A 27,896-nucleotide genomic window follows, 5' to 3' on the forward strand; every position below is an offset into this window, starting at 1 on the left:
CATGTCCTGATCTGGGAGCTGGCAGGATAGAGACTCGTCACAGGGCACACACTAGTTGCCCAGGTCATTGGATATCTCCACTCATACCTTTCCTCTACCAGGGGACCCATGTCCCCGCCACAGGCCTCCGATTCCTAGAATGACATCCAATACTTGCTAAAGGGCATGTTTGTGATTTTACCTTAAGTAATGCCCATGCCTCCATTTACCACCATGTAGCACCAGGAAGGCTTCAATGTACCCTTGATCTGCTCAAGTCATGTGACCAGGTCCAAGAACATAGACCATAGCCATTGAATCCAGGGTAAGAAAGGAAATTAAGTCCTTTGCACCATGCAGAGAGGAGCCTTGCACACTTAGAAAACAAGACTTTATTCCTTTAGAGGGTCCTGTACAACAGTGACATCCAGCTGGAGGGCACAGTCCCCTGCCTGGGTGGACCCAAACTGGTTACACTCTACCTGGTGTCAAGACCAGGGGCACAGGCACCAAGCGAGAATGCCCAGAAAAGATGTACTGGGAAGTGGAGCAATCCCACACTGTGCTCTCTTGGGCCCTCTGCCCATCCTGCCTACCCACGATTGGGAATCCTGGCTGGCAGTAGTGAGTCAGACATGGGCTGACCCCGCTCCCCATTTTACAGACAGGAAGCGAGAGGCCCAGGGATGAGACGACTTCCTCTTGCCACAGCTGTCACACAATTTCACTGTGGAGACACTGAGGCCAGCAGCCTATCTGCTCCCCATGCAGGACCCGCATGGGCAGGATCTTCAACATGTTTGGTGCCAGGTCCCCAGCCCCCATCTGCAGTTAAAGGGCAGCAGCTGAGAATCGCCAGGGACACACTACACTGTCCTCTGCCCCCCTAATGTTAAGAGGTGGCCAAGTATCTTCCTGGGACTCTATGGATGGAAGATTTGGGGAATGGGTGGGTCCTTGGCCAGCTTGTTACAGTTGGCTCAGCAGAGAGCCTGGAGTGTAGGACTTGGGAGATTCTTCTTGGTAGTGCTGTCTACAGAGTGTAGACTTAGCCAGGCTTCCCGAATGTACCATGTATGAGGAAAAGTCCCCATTTTACAGCTAAGAAAATAGGAGGTCAGTGGGGTATAGCCTAGCTGGTATCACCAGCCAAGGAGCAAGGAGACTGGCTGAGGAGCCACATTATCTGTGTCAAGTTTCAGCAACGTGGCCCTGGGGGTTGGTGAGATGGCCAGCATCACAGACTGGAAGGCTGGGCCAGAGCAGGTCCAGCAGGGGTGGCAGGAGTGCCCGGAACTGCCTCACTGTCTAGCTGGGCCTCTGCACCCCGGGTATATGTAAGCACCACAGTGACTGTGGCAAAGGTGGCAGCATTGACCGGGAAAGCACGCAACAGCGTGGAGGCCAGCCCTCGTGTGAAGACTCGCCAGCCCTCAGCCTGGTAGCTTTGCCGCATGCAGTCGACAATGCCATGGTAGCGAGGGGCTCCTCGCAGCCCATCGGCTTGCAGTCGTGACTTAACCACGTCCATAGGATAGGTGGAGAGCCAAGATGTGATGCCTGACGTGCCCCCCGCCAGCAGCAGCTTGGGCACCAGCAGGCGGTCATCTGGCTCGCAGCCCATGGCACGCGTCAGTACGTCGTAGGTAAGGAAGTAGACACCAAAGCTAGGCGTTTCGCGCAGAAGGGTGGACACCATGCCTCGGTTGATGCCACGCAGGCCCTCGTGCCGGTAAATCTGTACCAGGCAGTCCAGGGAGCCCTTGTAGGTTCGAGCAGGGCCCACATCCTGCAGCTGCAGCCTTGTCTTGGCCAGTTCCATGGGGCAGCAGATAACACACTGAATGGCACCTGCTGCTGCACCAGCCAGGAACTGATTGAGTGGGGAGTCTTGACCCAGGGCCCTAAGGGTGTTGCCTTGCACCCCAAACACCAGGGCATTGATAAAGGTGAGCCCCATTAGTGGTGAGCCCAGGCCTTTATACAGGCCAAGCACCTGCAGAGACAGAAATGCCATCAGGATGAGGGGTGTCGCCCTGCTTGCGTTGCCCAGCCACTCTCCTCAGGCCCTTCATACCCAAGTGGCAGCCCTAACCACCTGGCTGCTCATAGGCAGCATGCAGAATTCTGTTAGATGCAGAGTCCTCAATCAATCAACTCACACATCCATGGTCCCTCATGAGTACCCCGGTGACCTTTCCTGGGCCTTTGGCCTGGGACAGTAGCACCATCGGGCTTGCTCCCCAGCCCTACAACTGCCCCGCCCAGGCACTTACACTCTCCTGCTTGATGATGGCCTGGAAGCAGTGCAGAGTCCCTCGGTACTGGGGCTTCTCCATGTTCTGTACCTGCAGCCGCACCTGCAGGGGCAGAGCCGGTGAGCGGGGATGGGTGGGGCCACTGAAGCAATTCCCCTGGCCTGCAGTGCACAAGGCTGGCAGCCAAGTAACTTTCTGTGAAACTGGGATTCCAGGGTGCGGTCGGGTTGGGTGTTTGAGAGCTAACAGCTACAAGGACAGTCAGCTGCAGATGGGCTGGGAGTCCCCAAGACGAGTGGAGGAGAGGTCTCTCGTGTGCAGACCAGCTCTTGGGCCAACCCTTGTTCAGGTGACACTTGTCCTCCCATATGAGGCTGAGGTCAAAGGGGAATCCCAGCCTGGTGTCCCACCACTAACCTCCATCAGGGTGGGGTACTGGGCCCCCGTTCTGCTCCTGCTTGGTTTCTGCTAGTAGCCCTTTGACAACCATGACCATGAGTCATGAGCGGTGACAGCCAGCTGACAGCCTCCCTAGGTACCCATGGCAATAACTCCAGGACCTGGGGCCACTGCCAGGCCCAGTAGCCCAGAACCTCTTCCACGTCAAAGCACTCTTTGTTGCCTGAGAGCTTATCTGCTCCTGATACGCTGGCTTCATGGTGGCATGAGGACAGGGGCGTATCCTGAACTTGGAATCCATGTTACTGCTATGGGAGAAACTAGGTTCCCTCACGGTCTCAGGAGCTAGGGAGCTCCCTTGACCTGATTCAGAAAGGGTCAGTCATGGGCTAGGGTTGTAGCTTGGTGAGAGAGCTACACTAGTTTCCCTAGCATGTGCAAAGGGCTGGGGAGGGAGCTCAGTGATTAAAAGCACTGGTTCCTCTATGAGAGGATCCAGGATCAATTCTAGGCGCCCACTCTGTGGCTCAAATCTTCTGTGACTCCAGTTCCAGGGGATCCAGTGCCCTTCTGGCCTCCGTGGGCATCAGGCACACACATGGTACACATACACACATACAGACAAAATACCCATACACACCAAAAACAAACAGCTTTTTTAATGGCCAGTTTGCTTGAATGCCAATGGCCCAACCATAGTTAGGTGTTGGGGTATATACAAATTAATTTTCTGAAAGATCACTTTCCAGGTATCCATGGGCAAGGGAGCGACTCTTATGGTTGAATAACTGCAGAAGGGTGGTCATGGGCTCAGCAGCTCGGAGGAGTTGGGGCTACCAGAACAAAAGGCCCCTGAGGGGCCTGCTTCAGAATCTAGTACCTGTCAAGTCAGCAGCCTCTGCAATGCCAGGCTCTTATTGGCTGGACACAGCTGTGGGAGGTGTTGGAGACATTTGACCACAAGTTATAAAATCAATGATATGTGAATATGGCCAGGCTCGTTGTGATTGGGAAAAGGCATCCAGACAGAATGTGGGCATGGCGGGTCGCCTTGTGGACAGGGTGTATCAGGGCCTCGTTCTTGCAAACCTATGACTGGAATTCATGGGCCACTGCTTGCCAAGAGTCTGCTCTCCAGCCTTCTCCCCAGGGATACCAAGTAACAGGTCTATGCTGTCTAGAGCCCGCATTAACCTATTGACGTGACTCAAGTTATCCTGGTGCTCAATGAACAACCAGCCTTAGTGACCTCATCCACCCCCTCATCTCACAGATGCCTGGACCAAGGACAGAGCTTTGTAAGGTCGAAGACAGTGCACAAGGCCAGGCCCTTACACCCACACAGGAAGAAATCCCACCTTTGAATTAATGAGCTCCTTTCCTTGCCAACAAACACCTGGTTCACTGAAGAAAAAAAAAAAAAAAAAAAGGAAGAACCAGGAAGTGAGACTCAGTCCAGCTAGGGTTGATGCATCCAGCCTCCAGCTTTTCCTTTACACGAGTGTGAAAGGAGCCTGGCTCAGAGCCTGAACCAAGTACAGATCTGGCCTAGGGCCCTACAGCTCACAGGGCCAATGGGCGCCTGGAAAAATGGCTGAGGCAGGGTCCTGATGCGACTAGCTTGAGCACCTACAACTCCAGCCACAGGGGAAGCTTCCACAGGGGTTTTCCACCAGAGGATGTGCGTCTGTCTCCTTGACCCCTATTCTGGGACCCATAGAAACTGGAGCTCCAGTTAATCAAGGCGTGATTCAAGAGGTACCTGCCCCAGGGCTTCCATGTTCAGAGCCTTGGCATTTGAAAAGTGGTGTTCCTTAGGACCCTGCTGGGTGACACTGCCTTGCAGGTCCATGCCAGCACTCAAAAGTCATGACAAGCACCGATCCATAAAGACCGGGAGAGAAATACCGAGTTTATTTCAGGTGTGTGTTTCTGACGTGGTCTTGCTATACAGCTCAGGCTGGCCTCAAACTTGTGGTCCTCCTGCCTTAGCTTCCCAATGCCACCACCTTAGGGTCTGCTACCACACCCAGCTGTTGAGGCAGGCTGTTTTTTGTTTGTTTGTTTTGTTTTGTTTTTTGAGACAGGGTTTCTCTGTGTAGCTTTGGAGCCTGCCCTGGAACTCACTCTGTAACCTAGTCTGGCCTTGAACTCACAGAGATCCGCCTGCCTCTGCCTCCCGAGTGCTGGGATTAAAGGCGGAGGCAGCTTTTCTAACACAAGCTGGCCTCAAATTCTCAATTCTCCCCAGGGCTGGAATTTCAGGTGTGCTATACCTACCACAGCTGGCCCAGGAGGGTTTGATTCCTTGTAGTTCTGCCTTTTCTTTCAGGAAGATGTTAGGGGTGGGGCCAAAGAGATGGAGTTAACAGCAGTTAGTAGCACTGGCTAATCTCCCAGAAGATCTGGGTTCAATTCCCAGTACCCACATAGCTGCTCACAACCACCTGAAACTCCAGTTCCACCAGGCACACACAAGACGCACAGACATAGGTGCAGACAAAACACGTAAAATAATAATAATTCAAAGAAGATGCTAGGGGAACTATATATCACAACCAGGTGAGCTTTCTTTCTCCAGCTGATGAGAAGAAACCTGTCCATCAACACCTCAGTCTCTGCCTGCCAAGTAAAGCAGAACTTGTGAGCTCGACATGCAGTTCAGCCTCTGTGGGAGATGCATTGCCCAGGAGGAAGTCCGTCAGTGTGTTCAGTGAGGGACAGCTGTCCTACCTTCATTCAAACCCTGAGGGATGACCTTTACTGTGTTCCTGGGGCAGAAGCCCTTCAGGCCTGTCCCAACCTGTCTGTACCTCCACAAGAGACTCACCTTGACTGTGTCAAATGGGTGTCCCACAAGCACACCTGCCACACCTAGAAGAAAAAGGTACCCGTGACCAAGTGCCTCAGAGCTTCGCAGAATCCTGGGGGGATGGATGGGAGAGTGAGGTTCTGGCAAGGAAGGATGGACAGGCATGACACACGGGAAGGGCACATTGACCAGGTCCCCATGGGACCCTGGGCCCATCCCAGGAATTCCTGTAACCTCACCTCTGGTAACAAGGAGCAGCCAGCACCTGCTTGACTCAAAGCTGTGTCCTCTGCCTTCCCCTGCAGCTCCCTGAGGTGTTACGTCCCCTGGGAACTGTACATCACCGTCCCAAAGCTTGACACCACAGGAGGCTCAGGGGATGTTGGAGTCAGAGGTTAGCCTGTACTGGGATTTGAACCGGAGATGTTGGAGTCAGAGGTTAGCCTGTACTGGGATTTGAACCGGAGATGTTGTAGTCAGAGGTTAATACCTGTACTGGGATTTGAACCAGAGATGTTGGAGTCAGAGGTTAGGCTGTACTGGGATTTGAACCAGGGATATTGGAGTCAGAGGTTAGCCTGTACTGGGATTTGAACCGGAGATGTTGGAGTTGGAGGTAAACCTGCCACCAGGATTTGAATTTTCCTTCTGTTACTTATCTCCAGGCATGCTCACAAAGGACTCCTTGTCTTGGCCTTACTTCTCTCACCTGAAAGGCACTTAGCATTGTCCTTTCCCTACTCCCCCACCACACACACACACACACTCCAGGATGGCCTGGAGATTAGGAACCCCCAGGAAATACTACCTGAGGACCTGCTGCCTGCTGGCTGACACCTCCCAAGAGTCACATTACTCTGAATCATGTTCAGTACATTTATCACTTAAGGGCCTGCCAGAGACCCCACCCTCAGGACCAAGGTTCACTTCTCCTCAAAGGCTTAAGCACATTCCTCAGAGTGGCCTGCGGGTATGACTCCTCTGCATCCCCATACCCCTGCAGCCCAATGACCCGGTTTCTCAGAAGAAACAGAAGTCAGAGCAGTTTCCTTCTCTAGGAAACATCTGCTAAAGAGCCTCTTTGGGGCTGGCCTATAGCCAGTGGTGGAGCGCTTGCTCACAGTGCTTGAGGTCCTAGGCTCCTCCCTTAGCAATGCAGAAAGAAGTTCTCTTTGGTTGCTTACTTTATATCTAACTGCAGTGGTTAATGTTGGGCAATGAACAAGAACATTACAAACTGCCCGTCATCGTCCTGGGTTCATGCTGATCCTAACCCTCCCACTCCAGAGGCTGGTTAACTCATTCTACAAACGAGGAAACCAGAACCGAGAAGCCCACAGCAGTACATCTATGGTGCAAGGCCAGTGAGTGATGTAACTGGAGCCCCAGCCATGCTCTGGGGCTGCCTCCCAACCACTCATCTCTGTTGGTCCTGTCAGGGCTGGCCACAGATCCTGCCAGGAGACACTAAAGGGTGACATCTGCTCCCAAACTGTGCCTTGCATCCTTCTGTAATGTTCTGTCCTAAAACAACGACAACAACAACAAAAGCAACAACATTTTTTTTCTCTTTTTGAGACAGGGTCTCACTATGTGACTTGGCTGGCCTGGATCTCCCTATATATAGACCAGGCTGGCTTCAAACTCTCAGAGACCAACCAGCCTGCCTCTGCAAGTGTGCTACCTGGATTTCTTCTGATCTCCTCTTTTCGTGTTCAGCACTTCGAGTTCATTAAACACTTTCTAGTAACACTCCAGTCTTCACACAGGAAAACAAGTGAGGCACCTCTCGCCCATCCAGGCCCCCATCACCGCCACATCCCCACGGCTCCTCTCCTCTTGGAGTCTGCTGGGCTACGTCCAGTGCTGCCGGTGAGAAACCTGCTGCTAACCCTCTCCTCATTGTTCTACCAGGACACCTCAGAGATTTACATGTGGATTTTAGGAATGCCACTGGGGAATGCCAAGGGTGTGCCTGTGTCTTTAAAGCAACCCTGCTTGGCACCCCACCAGCCCTCGAGTTGCAGATTCATGCCCTGTTCCAAGCCGGGGAAATTTCCACTATAATCTAGTCCCCCTAGTCACCATTTCCAGGCAGGCTCCTTTTCTCCTGGAGCCCCCCATGTCCTCACAACGTCGCCTATTTCTAGTGGTGGGACCTTGTTTCCTCCCTTTGGAGAGCCACCAATTTTCACCTGCTTCTGACTTCCTGGTTAGTGGTTACTAGGGCAGAACCAGGACCTCACAGAGCCCAGTGGCCCAACCCCCGCTTACCACTTTTTGTATTTGCAAATCTTACTTCCGGAACTTCTTTTCTTAGGCTAATCTGAATCTCTTAGGGCTTTGGAAAGCCTCGTACTTGTGGCTGGTATGCTGAGCATCTGTTATACCCTGTTAGCCTCTTCCTTCTCCTTCCAAGGGCTCCCTGGTGCCAGCAGAGAGCCCAGCTGTGGGCAGCTGCTCACAGGTAGCAGCAACAACAGCCTTTGCCACTTTCAAGACATTGCAGAGACTATGAAGCTTCTTACACACCCCTTCTCCTGGGAAGCCCCAAGAGGGTCCCAAGCTGGCAGGTCTTGGCATCCCCACCCCCTACCCATGTCCTTTTGACCTCATAGTCCCTTTGAGAGCCAGGGCGCCCTGCCTCACCACCTCCAAGAGGATCCTCCCAGTCTAGTCACACCAACAGAAAGGGACCCATCTCCTAAATCCAAAGCCACTGACCACAGCCAGGGTAACTCTGACACCATGAGTATCCAAGGACAGGAAGGGACCACTCACTGTTCTAGAGACGCCTGGCAGCACAGTTCTGGGAGAGATGACAGGTCTGTTCCTTCCACACAGACATCACCTGATAATCTGGCATTTCTCTGTCACACTGACCCATGCCCTAGCCTGAACCCAGGGGCCACTGTGGCCTCAAGATTTGAGAGCCATCATTACACAGTAGGGGGTGAGTAGAAGCATCCCCACCCTTCTAGTAGAAAGAAAGGTTCCTACCAGAAACCAACCATTAGTCAAGATATTTGCCCTGCCTCCCACAGAGGCTAAAGGCAGGATAGGATGTGTGCTGGACCACTCAGGCACACCCACAGTGCATTCTTCCTCTGGAAAAGAGGGCCCACTATCATCCCTTCCAGGCAGGCACTTTAGAAGTCCAGATGCCCACATTCAGCGCAAGTCTGACAGCATGCAGTGATGGGAACCCGGAAGGCATGCCTAGGGCACAATCAGATCATTGTCTGTCCCCCAGCAGCCCTAGCCCTTCAGAGAGGCTGAGTGTGAGGTTACAACCCCTCCCCATTTCTTCCCTTACTGGATGAACCCAGAAAAAAGCTCTGCAGGTGACTTCCATCTCAGACCCATCCTGCATTACTTCCATGTAGTTGGGCACTCTCTATGCCCCCTGGGTGAGAATGCAGACCAGGGCTAGAGGTAGGGCACATGATCCCCTCACCCTGGCTCTCAAAGGGTGAAGATGGATGGACATCCCAAGCAGGAAAGGCCTACTTGAGCAAGAGTCCATGGGGTGGCTGACATGGGGGTGGTCTGGGTCTCTAAGCAGGTCTGGTCAAGGGGTGAATAAATGCTCCCCAGGACAAGTGTACTGACCAGGTTGCAACCACAAATGGAACCCTGGCCCTGGGGAGACTTTAACAACACAAGGGGACTTTGGCCATAGAAGGGGCCTTCATCCTTCCTGCTACAGGTGGAGGATAAGATGGGACCCCTTCTGTGTCTCTAATTCCTCACCAACTTGCAGAAATCCCTGGACTCTGTCCCCCTCCCAGAGCTTACAGAGGACTCAGTAACAGCCTGTTGGTTCTCAAGCACTTTGTACGCACATCACTGCCCTGGGAAAGCATCCTGCCAGACCAGCCTTCTCCACCCAGGAAGAAGCAAGCACGGATTAAACACCTAAGGCCAAGGCCAGTCAATCACTGTTCCAGGTGACACCTTTCCGGGTAGGGCTATGACGGTAAGCCGATGAAGACAGTAGACAGGTGGATGAGGAGCCAGGCCTGGGCCTCAGAGCTGAGCTCAGCCTTGACATAACCAGCCAGACCACTGCCATCTCCGCCAATTTACCTGGAATCCCAATGGCTAAAGCAGACTCTGTATTTAATACTTACTAAATAAACTATACCTCTAGGTACAAGAAAAGGACTAAAGGTTCAACAGGTCCGCACCTCGGGTCATGGGCAAACCTGATCTGCTCTCCACCTCAAGCTTTCCCGAGTTAGGTTGACTTGACCACCCGGTGGACCGCCTCCTCGTCTTCGGCGCCATTCAGCAGCTCAAAGCACCACATGGGAAGAACTGGGCGCCTGGGGTCAGGCCAGCCCTCTAGGAGGTCGCGTGGTGTCACCAGCCTCGCTCGGAACAGCTGCCCTGAGGGAAGAATCCGCGGGCGCATCCTCCTGTCTGTCCCTGTCTCTGACCAAGCCGCGGTACCGCCGGGATCCCCAGACCTCGCACCCAGTGCACACGGAAGGGTGGAGAAGACACCTGTCCCCGCGCACCAGGCAGGCTGCGTGCCTGGCATGTCTGGAGTCTCCTTACCTCCAGCGCATCCAGCCAGGAAGTCGAGCGCCATGGCCCGGCCCCGCGAGCAGCCTGAGTCCTACTACTCTTCGGGCCCCCGGGCCGTCGGGGCTCTGGCTGTCTGGCCTCCGGGCGCAAAGCAAGTCCGGATGACGGCTGGGTGATGACTCCTAGGAAAGCGCTCCCCTGGCGTCCAGCACGCGGGGCCTCACCTCGCGCCGCGCGCCCCGCCCTGCCGGCCGCAGCCCCCGCGGGTGCAGAACGCAACCAATGGGTACATGAGGAGCGGACAACACCCCGCGCTCTGGGCGCTGTCGCCAAATTTCATTGGTTGGGTACGCCGGGAGGGTGTGGCCTCGGACACGGCGGGCGGGAGCACTAGGGGGGCAGCAGACAAAGACTGTGCTTCTCGGGCCCGCCCGCGCGGCGCAGGGAAGGGGCATTGCAGTGGGTACACTGCGCCCTGGAGCCGGGAACCTCCCAACTGCGCTGTGCAAGGGGCGGCGCACGCTCTGCTTCGACCCTGGGGCCCTTCACGGTGTTTGGATGCGACTCAGCTGCTCAACCTCATCGTCCTTGCCAGTGTCCTGGGGGCATTGTGGCGAACACACGTGGAACACCGGGACTCTCCAAGGCCTGCGGTATTGGACGCAGCTAGTTGTGAAAGTTCGAGAATTACTCCCCACTGGAGGGACCTCCTAGGCCCCGGGTCTCCCTAGGCGAAGGCGCTGGGGGGCGGGGGGAGGAGGGTCTGAGGTTCGAGTGCGCCTAGGCAGGGCCAGAGACTTGAATTTGGATGATGCTGAGACGAACTTTTTTTTAATTTTTTTGGTTTTTCAAGACAGGATTTCTGTGTGTTACAGCTCTGGCTGTCCTGGAACTCACTTTGTAGACCAGGCTGGCCTCGAACTCTCAGCTTAGCCTTCCATTCCCTCACACATTTTTGTCCCCAAACCTAATTGGTCCAGAAGTAATACCAGCCCCCCACAACTGGCCCATCCATGCTCTCTGCCCACAAGGTACCTAGAGGACAGTGCATAGAGTCCCACTGGATCCCTACAGGGACTGTCCCTGGGCCCTCCCTCCAACGAGATCTGCCTGCCTCTGCCTCCTGAGTGCTGGGATTAAAGGCGTGCGCCACCACCGCCTGGTTGAGATGAACTTTTCAATCACAAGGAACCCATGGATGGAAGGGTGCCGCCAAGCCCCGAAGTGTTCCTGGGAGCTACTGAAGGTTGTAGAGAGAGGGAGGCTTCAGGACAGGGCTGGGAGCTGCCAGCAGACTAGATCAGGGGGCAAACAGCAGCCCTGGGCCTTGGAACAGGTGAGCTTGCTGGAGGGCAAGGAGTATGCAGGTGCTCCTGGTTTGGCGAACACTAAGGGTTAGGTGGGGTGAGAACCCGACGTGCCTACCCACCCAGTTGCCGCTAATATTTACGACGGCAAGGAATCTTGAAGCAGGTCCCCGTGATGGACACAACCACCATCTCCCAGGGTCTCTTGTTAGTCATGACTTTCTCCTGAGCTGAGAGTCCTGTAAAAGCCTCCTCTGGTCACCTGCATACTGCTTTCACCTCTACCCTTTCTGAACTGGCTACCAAGTTGCCTGATTGGCAGATCTCATGGAGGAACAGGTCTTTAAAAGTTCCAGTGAAGCCTGGAGCTGAGGGCAAGGACCTTGGGAGGTAATGTTTATTCTTAGAATTGAACGGACCCTTCGAAGCCGACATCCAAGTCCAGGCCTGCTGACTCCTAGTCCAGTGCTTGTGGTGGCTGCTGGGCCCTGAACTAGGGGTCTGGAGGCCTGGGTTTGATCTCCACAGCCTCTAAGCCATCTGGGTGCCTTCCGGAGGCAGGTGGTAAGAGGGAAAAGGTACACATCAGAACTGGGGTAAATGTAGGGTTTGCCCCGAGGCCCAGGCCATTAAACCCAACAGTCCTCATACAGGGACATAGTCATAAGAATGCCCTGGGGACCCAGGTGGGTAAAGCTCATATCTCGACACCTCCACCTCTAGCTTTGGGTTCTAAGAAATGAGAGGGCCACCAATGAGACAAGAACAGTCCATTCTGTTGATGGCTTGTTTCTTTTTGAGACAGGATCTGGATAGGTAACCCTGGTTGGTCTTGCCCCCTTCCTGCTTCAGCCTCCTGAGTGCCGAGGCTACTGATGTGCACCATAGCATCTGGTTTCTTTTTCTTCCTCTGGAGGTGGAACCCAGGGCCTTGTGCATGTTGGGCAGGCAGGTGTATCACTTGCTGAGTCTCATTTCTCTACCCTCTGTTGTTTTGTTTTCAAGAGAACATGCATCAAAAAAAAAAAAAAAAACAGACAGAGAAGGGCAGGGAGGAACGTGGAAGAGCCTGCCTTTACGTTGATGTCTATCCTGGCCTTGGTTGTGTGGAGCTCTGACCCTCTAGGAGTGCTGGGGAAGGGCCCAGAAGCCTGGCACACACACATCAGGTACTCCATAGTTGAGCTTCAGAACCATTGGAGGGAGGGCCCAGGGACAGTCCCTGTAGGGATCCAGTGGGACTCTATGCACTGTTCTCTAGGTACCTTGTAGGCAGAGAGCATGGATGGGCCAGTTGTCGGGTGCTGGTATTACTTCTGGACCAATTAGGTTTGGGGACAAAAATGTGTGAGGGAATGGAAGGCTAAGCTGAGGTTGCATGCTGCCCTAAGAGGGTCAGGATCTGTTCTGTGGGGCTGGGTGTGCCCTCAGGGCCCACTGGTCTGTGCCTTGGGGGGCAGGCACTGATATGGGAGGGATTCTCTTGAGACAGCAGTCTTGCTACCTGAGAGCCCTTTGCACAGGCCTTTGATGATCTGAGTCAGAAGACAAGGTGGGTCTAAATACTTGACCTTGGTAGTTACCTGGGAAGAGACCAGAAAGAGTACCGGGTTGCCCACGGCTTGGGGCTGTATTGTTTTATAGTTTTCTTGCATTTTGTAAGGGTAGAATTACATCAGGAATGTACTACTTCTTCAGACTCTGTCCCACAGGTACTGGGGTCTGTTTAGCTCTGAGGATCCCAGCTGAAGGGCAAACAGTAGGAGAGAAGCAGTGTGGGGAAGGAACTATCACTGCTCACAGTGACATGTTTTGTTTGGAAATGTCTTTCCTGAGTTCTTACATAAAACAGGTTTAGTGTAGAAACAGAACCAATAGTAGGCAAAAAGAAGCACCATGTCCTTTGATCTCCCTACCCTGGAACCTGTATACTGAGTGACAAATGGGGCTGTCAGTCAGCCCCTACCTTGCTTGATATAAAATCTATGCCCAATGACAAGGACACAGGAGGGCCATAATGACATGGCTGCATCCACTGATCTTCCAGCCTTCTCCTGCTCAGCTCTGGTTCACATGCCAAGCTTGCTCCTGCCTCAGGGCCTTTGTGAAAGCTGCCTCCTTCTGGGAAGCCCTTCCCCTAACCTTGCATAGCTCTAGAACTGGACTCTACCCAGTTCTCACTTAAGGAGCCTGACTGGCACACCACTGTGGTCTGAATGTCCTCTTACTGCAGTTCGTATGTAGAAATCCTAGCCCTGAGGTGATGGCATTTGGAAGTAGGGCCTTACTGGCTAACAGTGCCTCCCTTCTCTAGGGACATATGGCTCGTGAAAGGCAACCGGTAGTTCCGGTTGCTTGAAATGTATTTCTTAAAGTTAAAAAAAATCCTAGGGGTAGAGAAATGGTTCAGCAGTTAAGAGCACTTCCTGCTCTTTCAGAAGACTTGAGTTTGGATCCCAATACCCATGTCTGGAAGCTCATGACCACCTGTAACTCCAGCTCCAGGGGATCCAATGCTCTATCTTCCACAGACAGATAGACAGACACACACACACAAGTCTATAATAATTTTTTTAATCCTGTAAGGCTGGAATGTGATAGCTTATATCTTTAATCCCAGCACTCAGGAGGCAGAGGCAGGCCAATCTCTTACAAGGTCAAGTCCAACCTGGACTACATAGTGAGTTCTAAGCTAGCCAGGGCTAATGTATCAGGGTTCTCTAGATGAACAGAACTTACAGAACGTCTATATATAGAAAGGGGATTTATTAGAATGACTTGACAAGCTGTGGTCCAGCTAATCCAACAATGGCTGCTTATGAAGGAAAATCCAAGAATCCAGTAGTTGCTCAGTCTTTGAGGCTGGATGTCTCAGGTGGTCATCAGTATATGCTGGAATCCTGAAGTAGCAGGCTCTAATGCCAGTGAAAGAATGGACTTGCTAGCAAGGTCGAGAGCAAGCTGGCAAAGAGCAAATGTTTCCTTCTTCCATATCCTTATATAGGATTCCAGCAGAAGGTGTGGTCCAGATTAGAGGTGGGTTTTCCCACCTCAAAAGATCTGGATTAAAAGCAGATCTTCCCGACAGAGGACTGATCTCCAAAGTATATAAATAACTCAAGAAACTAGACATCAAAATACTGAACAATCCAATTAAAAAATGGGCTAAAGAGCTAAACAGAGAACTCTCAAAAGAAGAACCACAAAGACATTTAAAGAAATGCTCAACATCCTTAATCATCAGAGAAATGCAAATCAAAATGACTCTGAGATACCACCTTACACCTGTCAGAATGGCTACGATCAAAAACACTAATGGCAGTCTAATGACTCTGTTGGAGAGGATGCAGAGCAAAGGGAATACTCCTCTACTGTTGCTGGGAATGCAAACTTGTACAACCACTGTGGAAATCAGTATGGCGGTTTCTCAGAAAATTGGGACTCAATCTACCTCAAGACCCAGCCATACCACTCTTGGACATATGCCAAAGGAATGCTCAATCATAACACAAAGATACATGCTCAAATATGTTCATAGCAGCACTATTCGTAATAGCCAGAACCTGGAAACAACCTAGATGCCCATCAACTGAAGAATGGATTAAGAAAATGTGGCACATATACACAATGGAGTACTACTCAGCAGAGAAAAACAATGACAGCATGAAATTTGCAGGCAAATGGATGGAACTAGAAAATATCATCTGAGTGAGGTAACCCAGACCCAGAAGGACAAACATGGTATGTACTCACTCATAAGTGGATACTAGACATAAAGCAAAGAACAATCAGACTGCAACCCACAGATCCAGGGAGGCTACATAGCAGGGGGGACCGTAGGATAACTGTGGCTTATAGTAAGTTTTGGTTTTGCTCAATTACCGGGCAAGCCTCAATGAAACATTTCACTATTAGGATAAGAATTTATACTGTATCAAGCTGATAATAGAAGAATAAATAAATAAATAAAAATGAAAAAAAAAGGTAGATCTTCCCTTGTCAAAATAAGCAAAAAGCCCTCATAGATGTACCCCTCCATTCTTGGGTTTTAGTTAATTCCACATGTAGTCAAGCAGACAACCAAGAACAGCCTTTCCAGCTACATAGTGAGAACAACACTCTCCAACAACAAAATCCTGTAAGGAGGGGTTAGCTAGATGGAGTCTGGTGATGCATGTGGTAAAAAGAGAGAACCAGTCAGTACTACCTGTCCCCTGACCTTCACTTTTGCGCTATGGCATGCATGCCCCACCCACCCCAAAGAAACACCCATGAAATAAATAAAATGTTTATAAAATAAAAATCCAGTAAGAGGTTGATGATATGGCTTAGTTTGAAAAGTACAGACACAAGGGGACCTGAGTTTGGTCCTCCGGCAGGGCCTTCCACTCAGAAGACTGAAGCAGGAGCATCATCCATGAGTTCAAGGCCAGCCTGTGCTACAGGCTGTGCTATCTGCTACATAGTAAGATCTCTTCTCAATTAGTCAGTAGGCCACCCTGAGGAGCCAGGGAAGTGCTGGAAGGGGCCAGCTTTGCAGGGGTAGGAAACAACCTGGAACCAAGAGTGTCTTGCTCAGCCTGGCAGGCAGCCACAGAGGAGGCTGGAACTGGTTTGGCTGGCTGGTGTACCTTGATGTGAGTACCCCCTTCAGGTTTCCAAGAGAGAAGTTGAGCATCGAGTTCCTGTAGAGCTAAATCAGATTCCCAGCCCCTGAGCAGGAGAGACAGCATGCACTGAAGCCAGCCTCCTCGGCACACCTTAAAGGCTTTGGGGGGACAATGTCTCAGGGTTCTAGCGTGCTTTGGTTGGTTTTGCTCGGCTGTCCTGGTTGGTACCATATGGGCCTTTGTTTCAGGTCATGTTTGTTTCAGGGTTGGGGAAGGAACCAAGGAGCAGACAATACCCAACTCTGCTGTTGTCCTGCTACCCATGATCCTCTAGTTCCAGGAAGTAGAGGATGAGGATTAATTTAATAATTGTGCTTTCCAGCTTTGGATGTATGTGTGTGGAAGTCCTGCATTTTCCAATGGTTCCCCTGGGGTCAGCTCTTGGTTGACCAGAGGCTGTCTTGGACTAGTTCGGAACCCACTTGGCTCTCATGAGTCAGCGGACACCAGACACTCAAGATGGGACTTGGTATAAATAGCTGCATAGTCATGACTTGATAAATACAAACAGGCTGCGGGGCCCTGCTGTTGAGGGTGCTCCAGAACTGGAAGCTCATGGGGGTCTCTCATGAGTGTCTGACCACATGTAGCCTAGTCTTCATGCCCTCTGGGCTCCCACTGGCACACTGGCAGCCTGCTGATGCCAGGAGCAGACTGTTCCCAGCCCACGGTCAGCACCAACAGGCCCTGGAGGGCAGTGTGCCCTGCACAGCCTTGATTTGGGGTGTGGTAGAACTAGCTGGAGTTGGTACCATAGGAGGCAGGAGAGGGAGAGGCAGCTGGCAGGGTGGGTCCTGTGTCCTGAGCCCAGGCTGGTCACTGTCATAGCAGGCATGTCACTCAATGAATATCAGATGTGGGAGACCTGGGCAGCTCCAGAGCCTGAGGGAGAAGGCTGGAGAACAATGTTCAGTGTCTTGGAACCAGGAGTTCTGAGAGCTTCCACAGGGTTCTAGGCAGTGTCCACAGCTTCTCTAGTTTTCCTGCTCAGCCTTAGGGGCAGCCCTGGGCAGGGAGATCAGCTTCTACCTACCCTCTGCACCAGCCCTTTGGTGTGGAGCCCTGTGTCTGCTCCACCAGGCTTTTGTGCCAGGGAGGATAGAGAGTGTGAAGGGTGTGGTTCACCTATGAGGTGTGACCCCTGTAAAGGTCTTCCTGACCACAGAGAGAATGTCTAGCAGCTAGCAGGTAGTCTGTAAGCCTGGGTTGTTACCTCCTTCTTGGCATTTTGTACATGTACAGGAAGTGGATCCCTAGGCACTCGGATAAAGACACATGGACAGGAGGAGGAAGGAAATAAGTTGCAACCCCGTATTAGAAACATTTGGGGCTGGGGAGATTGCTCAGCAATTCTGAGCACTTCCTGCTCTTGCAGAGGACCCAGGTTTGGTTCCTAGCACCTGTGTTAGGTGGCTCACAACCATCAGTACCTGCAGTTCGGTGACCTCATACCTTCTGGCCTCTGCAGGCACATGCATGCTTGTGGTGCACATACATACAATCACACACATACACTTACAATAAACTTAAAATCTTTAAAAAGAAAGAGACATCCAAAGCCCATCGTGCTGGGTGGATGGTTCACGTCTGTGCCTCCACCACTCAGAAAGCTGAGGCAGAATTACTTTCTGAGACAGTGTCCCAAGTAGCCCAGGCTGGCCTCAAATTTGCCATGCAGCAGTGAGTTTCTGATCCTCCTGCCTCCAGCTCCCAAATTGCTGGGGTTACAGGCATGTGTCGCCATGTCCAGCAGGAAAGAGTTCACAGGCTCCCTTTGGACAGCAAGTCTCTGAGGCCGGGGTTGTATGTCCTCCACTTACTATCTGCCTCTCTGGTTGGGTATAACTCATAAGATGAGTAGCATATTCCTAGATCCCCTGTGGTGTCTCAGAAAGCCTGTATTCTCCCAAGAGCCCTCTGTGGCAGCCCCAGGTGTGGGTTGTGATATCCAGGTGAAGGAGGCCTAAAGCTGGCCTGGATGATGTTATGCCAATGATAACTACCTAGCCCATGGCAGGATATGGCCCCATCAGACACTCCTTGGGCTTTTCCTGTTGTCCATGCAAGACCTGAGACCCACTGGCTACTAGGAAAGTCAAGACTTGGGGAGTTTATGTCCCTGACCCAAGGTCTCGTGCTGGGCAAAGCAGCTCTCTACAACAAACTCAGGCCAAGGGTACCCATGCCTCCCCAACACACAGAGGAACACCTTGGCAGAGGCCTCTTCCTTCCTTGGCACCTTCTCCATCAGATCAGCAAAGAGTGGAAGGTGACCCCAATGTTTCTCAGGCCTTTCATGATTACAGTCACTCCAGAAGGAGGCAAGGCAGGCACGGACAGCACCATTCTTCTGTCTTCTTCAGCTGCTTCCTCGTGGACTGCAACCAACCTTCCCTTCCCATGGCCTGAGCCAGCCTGTAGTCACTCACCAACCGCTCTTTCCTCCGATCATCCCTCCCCTTGTCCCCATCTGTCTATTCATCTGTCCACATGCCATCTTTGCCTCCATTCATCTCTGTTATCTGTTTCTACTAATCCATCTTTCCCTTATCTATTCACCCATTTCTCCATCTCTGAGTCTACCCACCCATGCACTGACTACCCATCCACCCACCCACCCATCCACTGACTACCCATCCACCCACCCACCTTTTTGTTGCTCCATTTATCCATTTCTATCCATCCATCTTCGCCTTGCTTATCTGTTCAGATAGCTGTCCATCTTTCATCTATTTCTACCCATCCATCCATTTGTCCACCCACTCTCCATCCGTTTATTAATCCATCTCCCATCCATCCCAGTCTCTGTCCAGCCTTCGCCCCTTTGCTTATCTGTTCACCCATCTGTCCATCTCCCATCCATCCATCCATCCATCCATCCCTCCCTCTTCTCCCTGCCTCTCTATTATTCATCCAGCCCATCCATCTGCCCCTCCATCTGCTCACTGACCTGTTCTCACCTACCTTCACTTAACCACCCAAACAGCAGCCCACCCTGAACTGTATCCTGTGGGTGTAGAGGAAGACCAGTGTAGACCATCAGTGTCTGTGAGAGGTTCACAGCCAAGAGGAACCAGTACAAGGCACTGGAGGATACCCTCTGGGGATAGTTGTAGTTTTGGTGACTTTGGGCATGTTTGGTCAGAAGACAAAGGGTAGGAGAAACTAGGCTATGGGACTGAGAGAGCATGATTGTCCCAATTCATACCCCCTCCCTCGCCTCAGCTCCCCGACCGCCTATTCTCCCCTCTCCCTGTTACTCTGGATATCACATGACTCTCCCTGAGGCAATGTAAAGAAATGCCTCTTCATTCCAGATAGAGACAGGACTAGTAGACCAAAGAAAGAATTCTACCCAAGTCCAGCTCGGCGGACCAGTGAGTTTATTAGGGTTACTCATAAGAGACTCAAAAGGCATTCATGCTGCTGGGAAGACTCACCCTGTTTATCTGTCTCTTTAAGAAAAATTACAGGGGCTGGAGAGATGGCTCAGAGGTTAAGAGCACTGACTGCTCTTCCAGAAGTCCTGAGTTCAATTCCCAGCAACCACATGGTGGCTCACAACCATCTGTAATGAGATCTGGTGCCCTCTTCTGGCCCACAGTCATACATGCTGTATACATAATAAATAAATAAATAAATAAATAAATAAATAAATAAATAAATAAATAAATAAATAAATAAATAAATAAATAAATTTTTAAAAAAAAAAGAAAGAAAGAAAGAAAAATCACATTTGGGGCTGGAGAGATGATTCAGTAGTTAAGAGCACTGGCTGTTCTCTCAGAGGACCCAGGTTCAATTCTCAGCACCCATATGGCAGCTCACAATTGTCTGTAACTCCAGTCCCAGGGGATCCAATACCCTCACACAGAGTATATACAAGCAAAACACCAGTGCACATTAAATAAATCATTTTTTAAAAATCGCATTTATTTATCTAGTGGTGTGTGTGTGTGTGTGTGTGTGTGTGTGTGTGTGTGTGTGTGTGTACGTGCAGTGCACATATGGAGGTTAGAAGACAACTTGAGGAGTAGTTCTCTTCTTCCTCCAACATGTGGGTCTCTGCCTCCCAAGTGCTGACTGAGATTAAAGGTGTACGCTACCACTGCCTAGTGAGCCCATTTTTAATCTCTGTGTGTGTGTGTGTGTGTGTGTGTGTGTGTGTGTGTGTGTGTGTGTGTGTATTACTGTGTAATGTGTAACCTGAGAACTAATATTAATAACTAAGATTGGGGTAAAAGAATCTGATTGCAGATGATCACGCCATCAGGTAAAATCAGGGTTACTTGGCAAATCACAGTCAATGAAACAGACTTGTGAACTGAGGAAATGTATCATCTATGTTTCTGACATTGTGTGCTCAGGGCTCTTTTTAAGTAATCTTGGGGTGGAGAGAGGCCTGGAGAGACTCAGGAGCCTCCTGCATCATGAGGGACATTACTAGGCCCACTCTCTTGAGCGTGTCCTGTGGGTTGTCATGGCTACGCTACTTCATAGTGACGGACATGCCCAATTGGGAAGCAGCAGCTGACTACATTGGTCCTTGCAATCCCTGCTGGGTTTTTCCTGTCTCTCTAGGACTCTCTGTGCCTCTGCCAGCACATCAGGTCTTTAGAGCAGAGACTAGGTTGTTGTGTTTATCAAGGTCTCTCAGTGTTTGACATCTGGCATGTGTTGATTGCATGCATCAGGAGCCTGGACAGGTGGGCTGCTGTCCAGGAATAATGACATGGTTAGAGCAGCGTGGGTGGACAGCGGCAAGTGGTCCTGACTGACAGTAGAAGAGGGACACCGAGACTGTCTGGATGTGGGGCAGAGAGAGAAAGGCACCCAGGTAACTTGGGGCCTTGGGCTCCAGTGTCATGGTGGATGGCCCTACTCCACTGGCAATGTGGGACCCAAGGGTCCCTGTCCTCTCAGGTGGAATGTGTGTTTTAGGCTCCCTCATTGACGAAGGGCCTAGCTTCTTGAGTGTAACATCTGGCCCAGCTGCCTCTCCAGAGCAGAGCCATCACCTCTTTCTAGACCCTCTACTTCTATTAATGAATTTGGCTGGCATTTCTGCAGGAACACAGCTGGAGCTTGCTCCGTGTGCTCACAGATTTTTCGGGTGGAGAAGTGGAGGCAGAGGAAGGCCACAGGCCTTGTCTCAAGTGGTGGAGTTGGGATATGATGGCAGGCAGGTCAACTTCTAATCAGATGCTGAGCCACATCCCTCTACAGGATGGACATCATGTTGGCCTTGGACAAGCTATTTCCAGTCTCCCTCTGTCCCTTCTGCCCTCTGCCCTCTGCTGTGGCAGCTAGCACTGCTTACTTGCCTAAAAGCAGACAAAGTGTCGGGGTGAGGGGTCATCCCTGGTCTAAAACTAGCCTGTTCAAGGCCAGCGTACAGATAACAGGAAAACAGGTGGACACGTGGCCTCCTGCTGCCCTTCCATGAGAGCCATCCAGACAGAACTGCTGGGCGCTCCATGTCAACATGCCCCTTCCCTCCGTTCTGCAACTCTCTGGCCCTGAGGGTGCCCCCCAGGTCACTTGGTAGGGCTGCAGCCTGGGTCACTGAGCCTCTGAAGGGAACTAGCAGCAGTGGCCATAGAGACAAGGCTGTATTCCCTTCAAGGGCTGGATGTCAGAGGGGATGGCTCTAAGACGGTGGCTGCCTCAGGCAAGTCCCCCTTGGGGTCTTGGTGGCTCCATGACTAGAAGAGGCCCTTGCTTTCCTTCCCTTTCAGGCCTGGAGGTAAACCGTGAAGTGGGGTACCCATACGAGGGGGTCACTGTTTACACAGCCACTGTAAGCAGTCAGAAGCCAGGCATGGTCTGAATCCAGAAATAGAGGCAGACCCATGTCTGGGGTTGGCTCCCTCCCATGACCTCTCACCTGCTTTCCTGATGCTGAGGTCATCGGCACCAGGGTCCTTGTGGGGTGTGTGAATGTGGGCATCAAAACAGCCTGTTGTGCAGCCCTGTCTCCGCCTCTGCTCACAGGTATTTAAGATGTGCAGAACTGTAGGAGCTGGCCATTGTGGCATAGACAGAGAGACCGGAGCTCTTCTCATTTCCCACACTGTCCATGGATTTTGTTGCTGGGGCCATTGGAGGTACGAGATAGGGATAGAGGGGTGCAGGGGTCGGGGAGATCTGGGGATGGTGCTTTTGTGTGTGTGGTAAGTGGGAGGGAGCCCTAAGTTGAGATCTGAGCAGACCCCGGGAGTGGGCTACGGGTGCTGAAGGGGAGGGCAGGTTCCTATATGGCCTTGAAGCTCAGGCAGGATGCCGAGGCAGGCTAGGGATCCCTGGCTTGGGAAGAGGAACTTGTTCCTATGGAGTTAGGAGACGGCTGGGTCCTTGGTGTGGGCGAATAAGCCCTGGGAGAGGGCAGAAGGCTTCAGGGAAGAACAGTGCACCCAGGAATTCTATGGCAGGAAGCGGGAACTCGACATAGAGCTGGCCCGGATGGATGGTTTCTCTGGTCCACTGAGGCCTACCAACATCATACCTCCCTGTGGCTGTAACTGTCTCCCTCCTAGGGAGAGATGACAGGGGGGAGGTGGCTGCCCACAGGGACTCCATGGGTCATCGATCTGCAGGCTGTGCAGCTATTTTGAGTGAGGCACCCTTGGCCCCGCAGCTCTTGTGAAATAGTCGTGGGTGGCTTTCTCACTGCTGGGGACAGCCTGGGGGCCAGGAAGGATAGCCTCGGAGGACTGGGTCCTGGCCCTGTCTGGGGCTGTTGGGGGTCTTGGCTTCTGCCATACCAAGGCTGGCTGCTCCTCTGAACGTTGGCACCACAGCAGGCCATGCCCTCCTCATAGCCACAGGAAAGGCCCTAGTGATGGGGTCCTAGCTCTGCGCTGGGTCTGGATTCCCGGGTCCCAGGGATTCAGACCCAAGTCTTCCCTTGAAGAACTCTAGATGCATAGGTTGCCATGGCATGTGGGCCATAGCAGCAAGGCCATATGATACAGGTTCTGATCAACATGCTTCCAGGCAGAGGCAACCAAGAGCACAGCAGGAAGGCCCAAGAGAGGAGGGCTTTGAGAGACAGATAGGAGCTGGGGAGGTGTCTGAGAGACATAGAAGGTAATTCCATTTGAGTCTTCTGTCAGGTGCTTGCTTTATACCCCCCACCCCCACCCAGAAATTCATTCTTCTACTCGAACATGTCCCAGGACACAACCCCATGGGCTTTCTCATCCTCTACAGTGTCCTTGGCATTCTTGCTCGGGGGGTTTAGAAAGCCCAAGCCCCTGATTGGCTCCTCAGCTTCCTCAAGGCTGTGCTAGCCTTAGATGTGGAGGACCCAGAGCTGGAGCGGCAGGGCTCGGAGGGCAGTGTGGATCTCCTGGTCCAAAGCCAGGGGCGGCACTACAGGCCCTCTGCAAGGTGGGTCAGCAGCTGTGTCCACTGTCTTCAGTGAACCCACGCATGCAGAGGAATGGTTACCCTAGCGGGCAGTTCCCCAGGCTGTGACCACCAGGTGGCCCCACTGCTTGGGCCTCCGTGTGGCTGTTGGAGGACAGTGGTAGGGAGTTCTCTTGGCTAGGAAGACAAAAGACAAGGGGCTGCAATTTCATAGTCCCCTCCAAAACGTGACCCCAGTGACTTAAGGGCTTCTTGCGGGCTCTGCCACTCCCGCAGAGCCTCTGGGGGAGTCTCTGGGGGAGTCTGTTCAGACCATAGCAGCAGTGCACATTCTATTCCACACGGACCTGGTTCCAGGCAATCCTGGCCAAAGAGCCCTGGGTGTGTGTCTGGGGGGAGTCTGGGCTGCTCACTTGGCCTTTACTCACAATGTGTCCCTCCCCCATCTCTGTAATGTGTGGGTGTTCACCTGGCTCCCACACAAACCCGGCACAGGCTCAGGCTTGAGGGCAAAGTCTGCCTGGCTCAGAGACAGGGTCAGCCAGAGTGGAACCAGATGTTCTCCCAAAATGTGATGTCAGAGGGGAGGCTGAGGAATGTCCTTGGCCTGGGCAATGGGGATAGGCACAGTTGGGCCAGGATTCAGGGTTGGGAGATATCTAGCAAGCTTGGCAGGTGCATACTGAGCCTCAAGTTTCTCATCTGGCTGCAGAGAGGCGGAGCCCAGGTAGGGTCAGGTGGAGGTGGGAGAGGGGGGCTTGCCTGAGGCTCTCAGTGCTGACAGGGCCACCTCCTGCTGCCTCACTGGTTTCTCTGATTGCCTTGCAGGAGTCTGCGGAGTTGCTGTGGGCTACCCTCTGGACACAGTGAAGGTACAGCAAGGCCCTACCTTGGTTTAGATGACCGTGTCTCCTGTCCCCAGCTTGGGTCCTCAATTAGAATGCTAAGAGGACCTAGCCCTCTCCTACTCTAACACCTTCAATGGCTCCCAGTGGCCCTTGGGACTGTCGGTCTCTCTCTCCCTGTGCCTCAGGGGTCTCATTCTCAGTCTACAGCAGCATGCCTGACAGTCAAGGGGCGGAGCCTAGGCTTCCACTGGCTTTGCCCCAGGCCCAGGCCCAGCTCTTTCTGAAGCCTTCTCCATTTCCCTAGGTGAGGATCCAGACTGAGGCCAAGTACGCAAGCATCTGGCACTGCATCCGGGACACGTATCGTCAAGAGCGGGTAGGACTGGGGCGCGATGGTAGGGTGGCATTGGGCTGGGACTTGATAGTGATGTCCTTCCCCTTGAGCCCTAGCCTCTTGGCCTCCAAAAAGATATGACTGTGCCCAGCCCTGGGATCCCCTCTGCCCCAAAGTTGGTACAGAACCAAGTCCCTGTCTACAGGGGAACCTGAGCTTCTGAAGGCCAGGGAGGAGCTCATCCAGGGGAAGGTCTTGGGGACACTTATGCAAGTGAACTTGGGGTTTGATGCAGGCAGAGGTTAGCTGAGCATCATGCTGGTTCTACTATCAAGATCAGGCAGCTGTCTCTTTAACACCCCCCCCCCCTCAAACATCAAGTGCTGAGATCCCAAAGGTCATGTCTGGAGGCAAGGGAGATGGTGGTCAGTCCTAAATTTCCCAGCCCCAGGGCATTCTCTCTCGGATCCTGTTCTTACTTGTTCTCTATCCACCAGGTGTGGGGCTTCTACCGGGGCCTCTCACTTCCTGTGTGCACGGTGTCCCTGGTGTCATCTGTATCCTTTGGCACCTACCACCACTGCCTGGCTCACATTTGCCGCTTCCGGTACGGCAGCACTGACGCCAAGCCCACCAAGGCTGATATCACACTCTCAGGATGCGCCTCTGGCCTTGTGCGGGTGAGTAGAGGCAGTTGAGGGTGGAAGGGCATCCGAGATACCCAGGGAGTTTGAATCACACTTCCCAACAGGTGTCAAGACTGCGGCTCTGTGAAGGTAGAGCCTACAGGGCATGGGGATTGTGGTGAGGAACTAGTATTCTGCCTGGGATGGGCTAGTCAGGGTGTGAGAACCCAGAGAGATAGCACTCAGGTGCTTCTGACCTCTCAGGTGGGAGGGCTCCATCTTCAGGGTGTCTAGCAAATGACTGAACACCATCTAGTGTTACCATGGACACTTGGCATCCCTCATCCTCAGTGGAGATGGAACATCAGGCACCACAGATGGGAACCAGGCAGGCAAGTGCAGCTGAGGTCCCTCACAGGCCAGGATAGAGCATGGATAAGCCACTCAATCCTTAATCAGAGCCTCCACGGGCTGAGGGGCCAAGTGTTGTACCCACTACACACAGTGCAGAGACCAAAGGCCAATAAGCTTAGCCCGCCAGGCTCAACTCTTGAGCCTTTCTGAGCTGCCATCTCATGGGCAAGAGGTGTGATGAGAATTAAGGGAGACTGCGCGTAAAGACCCCAGTGCAGCCTGATCCATCTGAGTCCCACAGTGACCACCATGCCCTGCTTTTAGCAATATGACTACAGTGCAAACAACTGTGTGTGTGTCAATTATGCTCTTGAACTTAGTCACATTAACTTAGCACCCGGTATGTGTCAAGCCAGTGTTCTCAGATAGGAGAAATATAGGAGACTTTGGTTTCAGCCTTAAATTAGCTGAGCTGGCTTTCAACGTAGCACCATCAAAACCCTGGGACCAGCTTGCAGCTTCTAGGGATCCAGGCTCTCAGCACTGGGTCCTAGAGCTGGAAAGCTGGGTCTTAGTGTGTGGGCAGGCTACAGGCAAGTCCTATTCTTGCTTCCTCTCTGTCCCAGGTGTTCTTGACATCACCCACTGAGGTGGCCAAGGTCCGCCTGCAGACACAGGCCCAAGCTCAGACACAGCAGCGGCGGCCCTCAGCCTCCTGGACGTCAGTGGCTCCTGCTTTGTGTCCTGCACCCACTGCGTGTCTGGAGCCCAGGCCCAAGTACCGTGGGCCACTGCACTGTTTAGCCACAGTGGCCCGTGAGGAGGGGCTTCGGGGACTCTACAAGGGCAGCTCAGCTCTGCTCCTTCGTGAAGGTCATTCCTTTGCCACCTACTTTCTCTCCTATGCCATGCTCTGTGAGTGGCTCACCCCAGCTGGCCATAGCCAGCCAGGTGAGTGACAGGCAGATGGTGGGGTTGGCCCAGTGGGATGGGGGCTGGGAGAGGAATCTGTGCAGTGCAGCTCACCAACACTGAATCAAGCTAAGCATCTTTATCTGCCTGCCTTATTTTTCAAGTAGGGTTTCTGAGTGTGTGTGTGTGTGTGTGTGTGTGTGTGTGTGTGTGAGAGAGAGAGAGAGAGAGAGAGAGAGAGAGAGAGAGAGAGAGAGAGAGAGAGAGAGAGAGAGAGAGAGAGAGACTGTTCAAGGCCATACAGTGACTTAGTGATAGAGGGGTTTATCTTGACTTAGTGTTAGTGAACTGCCCTGGGCTGGGTCCTGTCTCCGAGAAGCTTGCTACAAGGCATGGTCACTGTGTCTTACAGATGTCCTAGGTGTGCTGGTGGCTGGAGGCTGTGCTGGGGTCCTGGCCTGGGCCGTGGCCACCCCCATGGATGTGATCAAGTCACGCCTGCAGGCGGATGGGCAGGGCCAGCAGCGCTACCGGGGCCTCCTGCACTGTGTGGTGACCAGCGTGCGGGAGGAGGGCCCCAGGGTGCTCTTCAAAGGGTTGGCGCTCAACTGCTGCCGCGCCTTTCCTGTCAACATGGTGGTGTTTGTGGCCTATGAGGCTGTGCTGCGGCTCACTCAGAGACTGTTCACATAGGGGCCACCAGTCAGTAGCAGCCAGGTCACAGCAGCTGGAGGCAAAGGGTGGGCTTAGGACCCCACAGGGCTGTCACTGGAACAGCAGAGGGCCTTCAGTACAGTGACTTAGGTGAGGCCTGAGCTTGGCCTGCCCAGCTCCTGACCACAAAGTCAGGGGGTTTGATCTGCCATCTGCTTGGGGGTCACGAGTCAAGGTTATGTGGGTCTCCTTGATGAGGACATGTGCCACTTGGAGTCATTTGTCACCGAGCAACTGTTCATCCCTGAGTGCACTCCCTCGTCCACACCCATGACTTCAGAGCATACCCCCACCAACCCCACTCAACTTCCACCGCTTCACGCCGTTCCCGTAAGAGACAAGTGAGGGACCAGACAGCAAGCTGAGCCACGTGGCTACAGACTGGGCTTGTTCTCTGTCCTAGGCTGTCCAAGAGAGCTCACTGTCCTCACTGGCTGGGGAACTGGTGTGGTACTTCACTGAGTACCCACGCTCACACTGCTTGGACCCTGGAACCTGGGTTAGGAATAGCTGTCAATAAATGTTTCTGAGGTTGCCCAGTGGTGGTGTTCTGTGATCTGTGGGGTACTGCCTCTCCTACCTTGTGTTTATCCGGTGCACCATTTAGCCTGTCAGCTCATGGTGAGAGAGGCGGTGAGAAGCCCTGGCTCTAGTGGTTAAGATGGACGACAGTTCTTACTTGGGTAGCCAGATGCCCATTATGTAGTGGGTCTCCGTGACATCCTGTAGTCTTTTCCTTTCTGGGAAAGTTGTGTAGTTATTTGTGTCATCACCAGGCC

At 52.7% G+C, this 27,896-nt stretch overlaps 2 protein-coding genes across 6 annotated transcripts; one reads left to right on the forward strand and one right to left on the reverse strand.

Moving 5' to 3' along the window:
- Positions 1-353: 353 nt before the first annotated feature.
- Positions 354-10,233, reverse strand: Slc25a29 (solute carrier family 25 member 29). Of its 3 annotated transcripts, XM_052738958.1 has the most exons (5): positions 10,012-10,233; positions 5,688-5,853; positions 5,467-5,510; positions 2,256-2,339; positions 354-1,975 (listed from the first exon to the last, which is right to left on the reverse strand). In XM_052738958.1, exons 4-5 carry the CDS (start codon positions 2,316-2,318, stop codon positions 1,217-1,219), a joined length of 822 nt encoding a protein of 273 aa, XP_052594918.1. In that variant the 5' UTR covers positions 2,319-2,339; positions 5,467-5,510; positions 5,688-5,853; positions 10,012-10,233; the 3' UTR covers positions 354-1,216. The 3 variants fall into 3 exon arrangements, with proteins under 3 accessions (XP_052594918.1, XP_052594916.1, XP_052594919.1); XM_052738956.1 differs by lacking the exon at positions 5,688-5,853; XM_052738959.1 differs by lacking the exons at positions 5,467-5,510; positions 5,688-5,853.
- Positions 10,234-10,523: 290 nt separating this feature from the next.
- Positions 10,524-27,656, forward strand: Slc25a47 (solute carrier family 25 member 47). Of its 3 annotated transcripts, XM_052738953.1 has the most exons (8): positions 10,524-10,634; positions 12,294-12,457; positions 21,953-22,065; positions 24,158-24,201; positions 24,482-24,553; positions 25,009-25,191; positions 26,118-26,442; positions 26,816-27,656. In XM_052738953.1, the coding sequence occupies exons 3-8, from the start codon at positions 22,038-22,040 to the stop codon at positions 27,094-27,096; spliced, it is 933 nt and encodes a 310-aa protein (XP_052594913.1). In that variant the 5' UTR covers positions 10,524-10,634; positions 12,294-12,457; positions 21,953-22,037; the 3' UTR covers positions 27,097-27,656. The 3 variants fall into 3 exon arrangements, with proteins under 3 accessions (XP_052594913.1, XP_052594914.1, XP_052594915.1); XM_052738954.1 differs by lacking the exon at positions 12,294-12,457; XM_052738955.1 differs by lacking the exons at positions 10,524-10,634; positions 12,294-12,457 and adding an exon at positions 19,692-20,795.
- Positions 27,657-27,896: the final 240 nt, after the last annotated feature.

Source organism: Peromyscus californicus, unplaced genomic scaffold (assembly GCF_007827085.1).
Source record: "Peromyscus californicus insignis strain IS unplaced genomic scaffold, ASM782708v3 Scaffold_15__1_contigs__length_86483966, whole genome shotgun sequence".
NCBI lineage: Eukaryota > Metazoa > Chordata > Mammalia > Rodentia > Cricetidae > Peromyscus > Peromyscus californicus.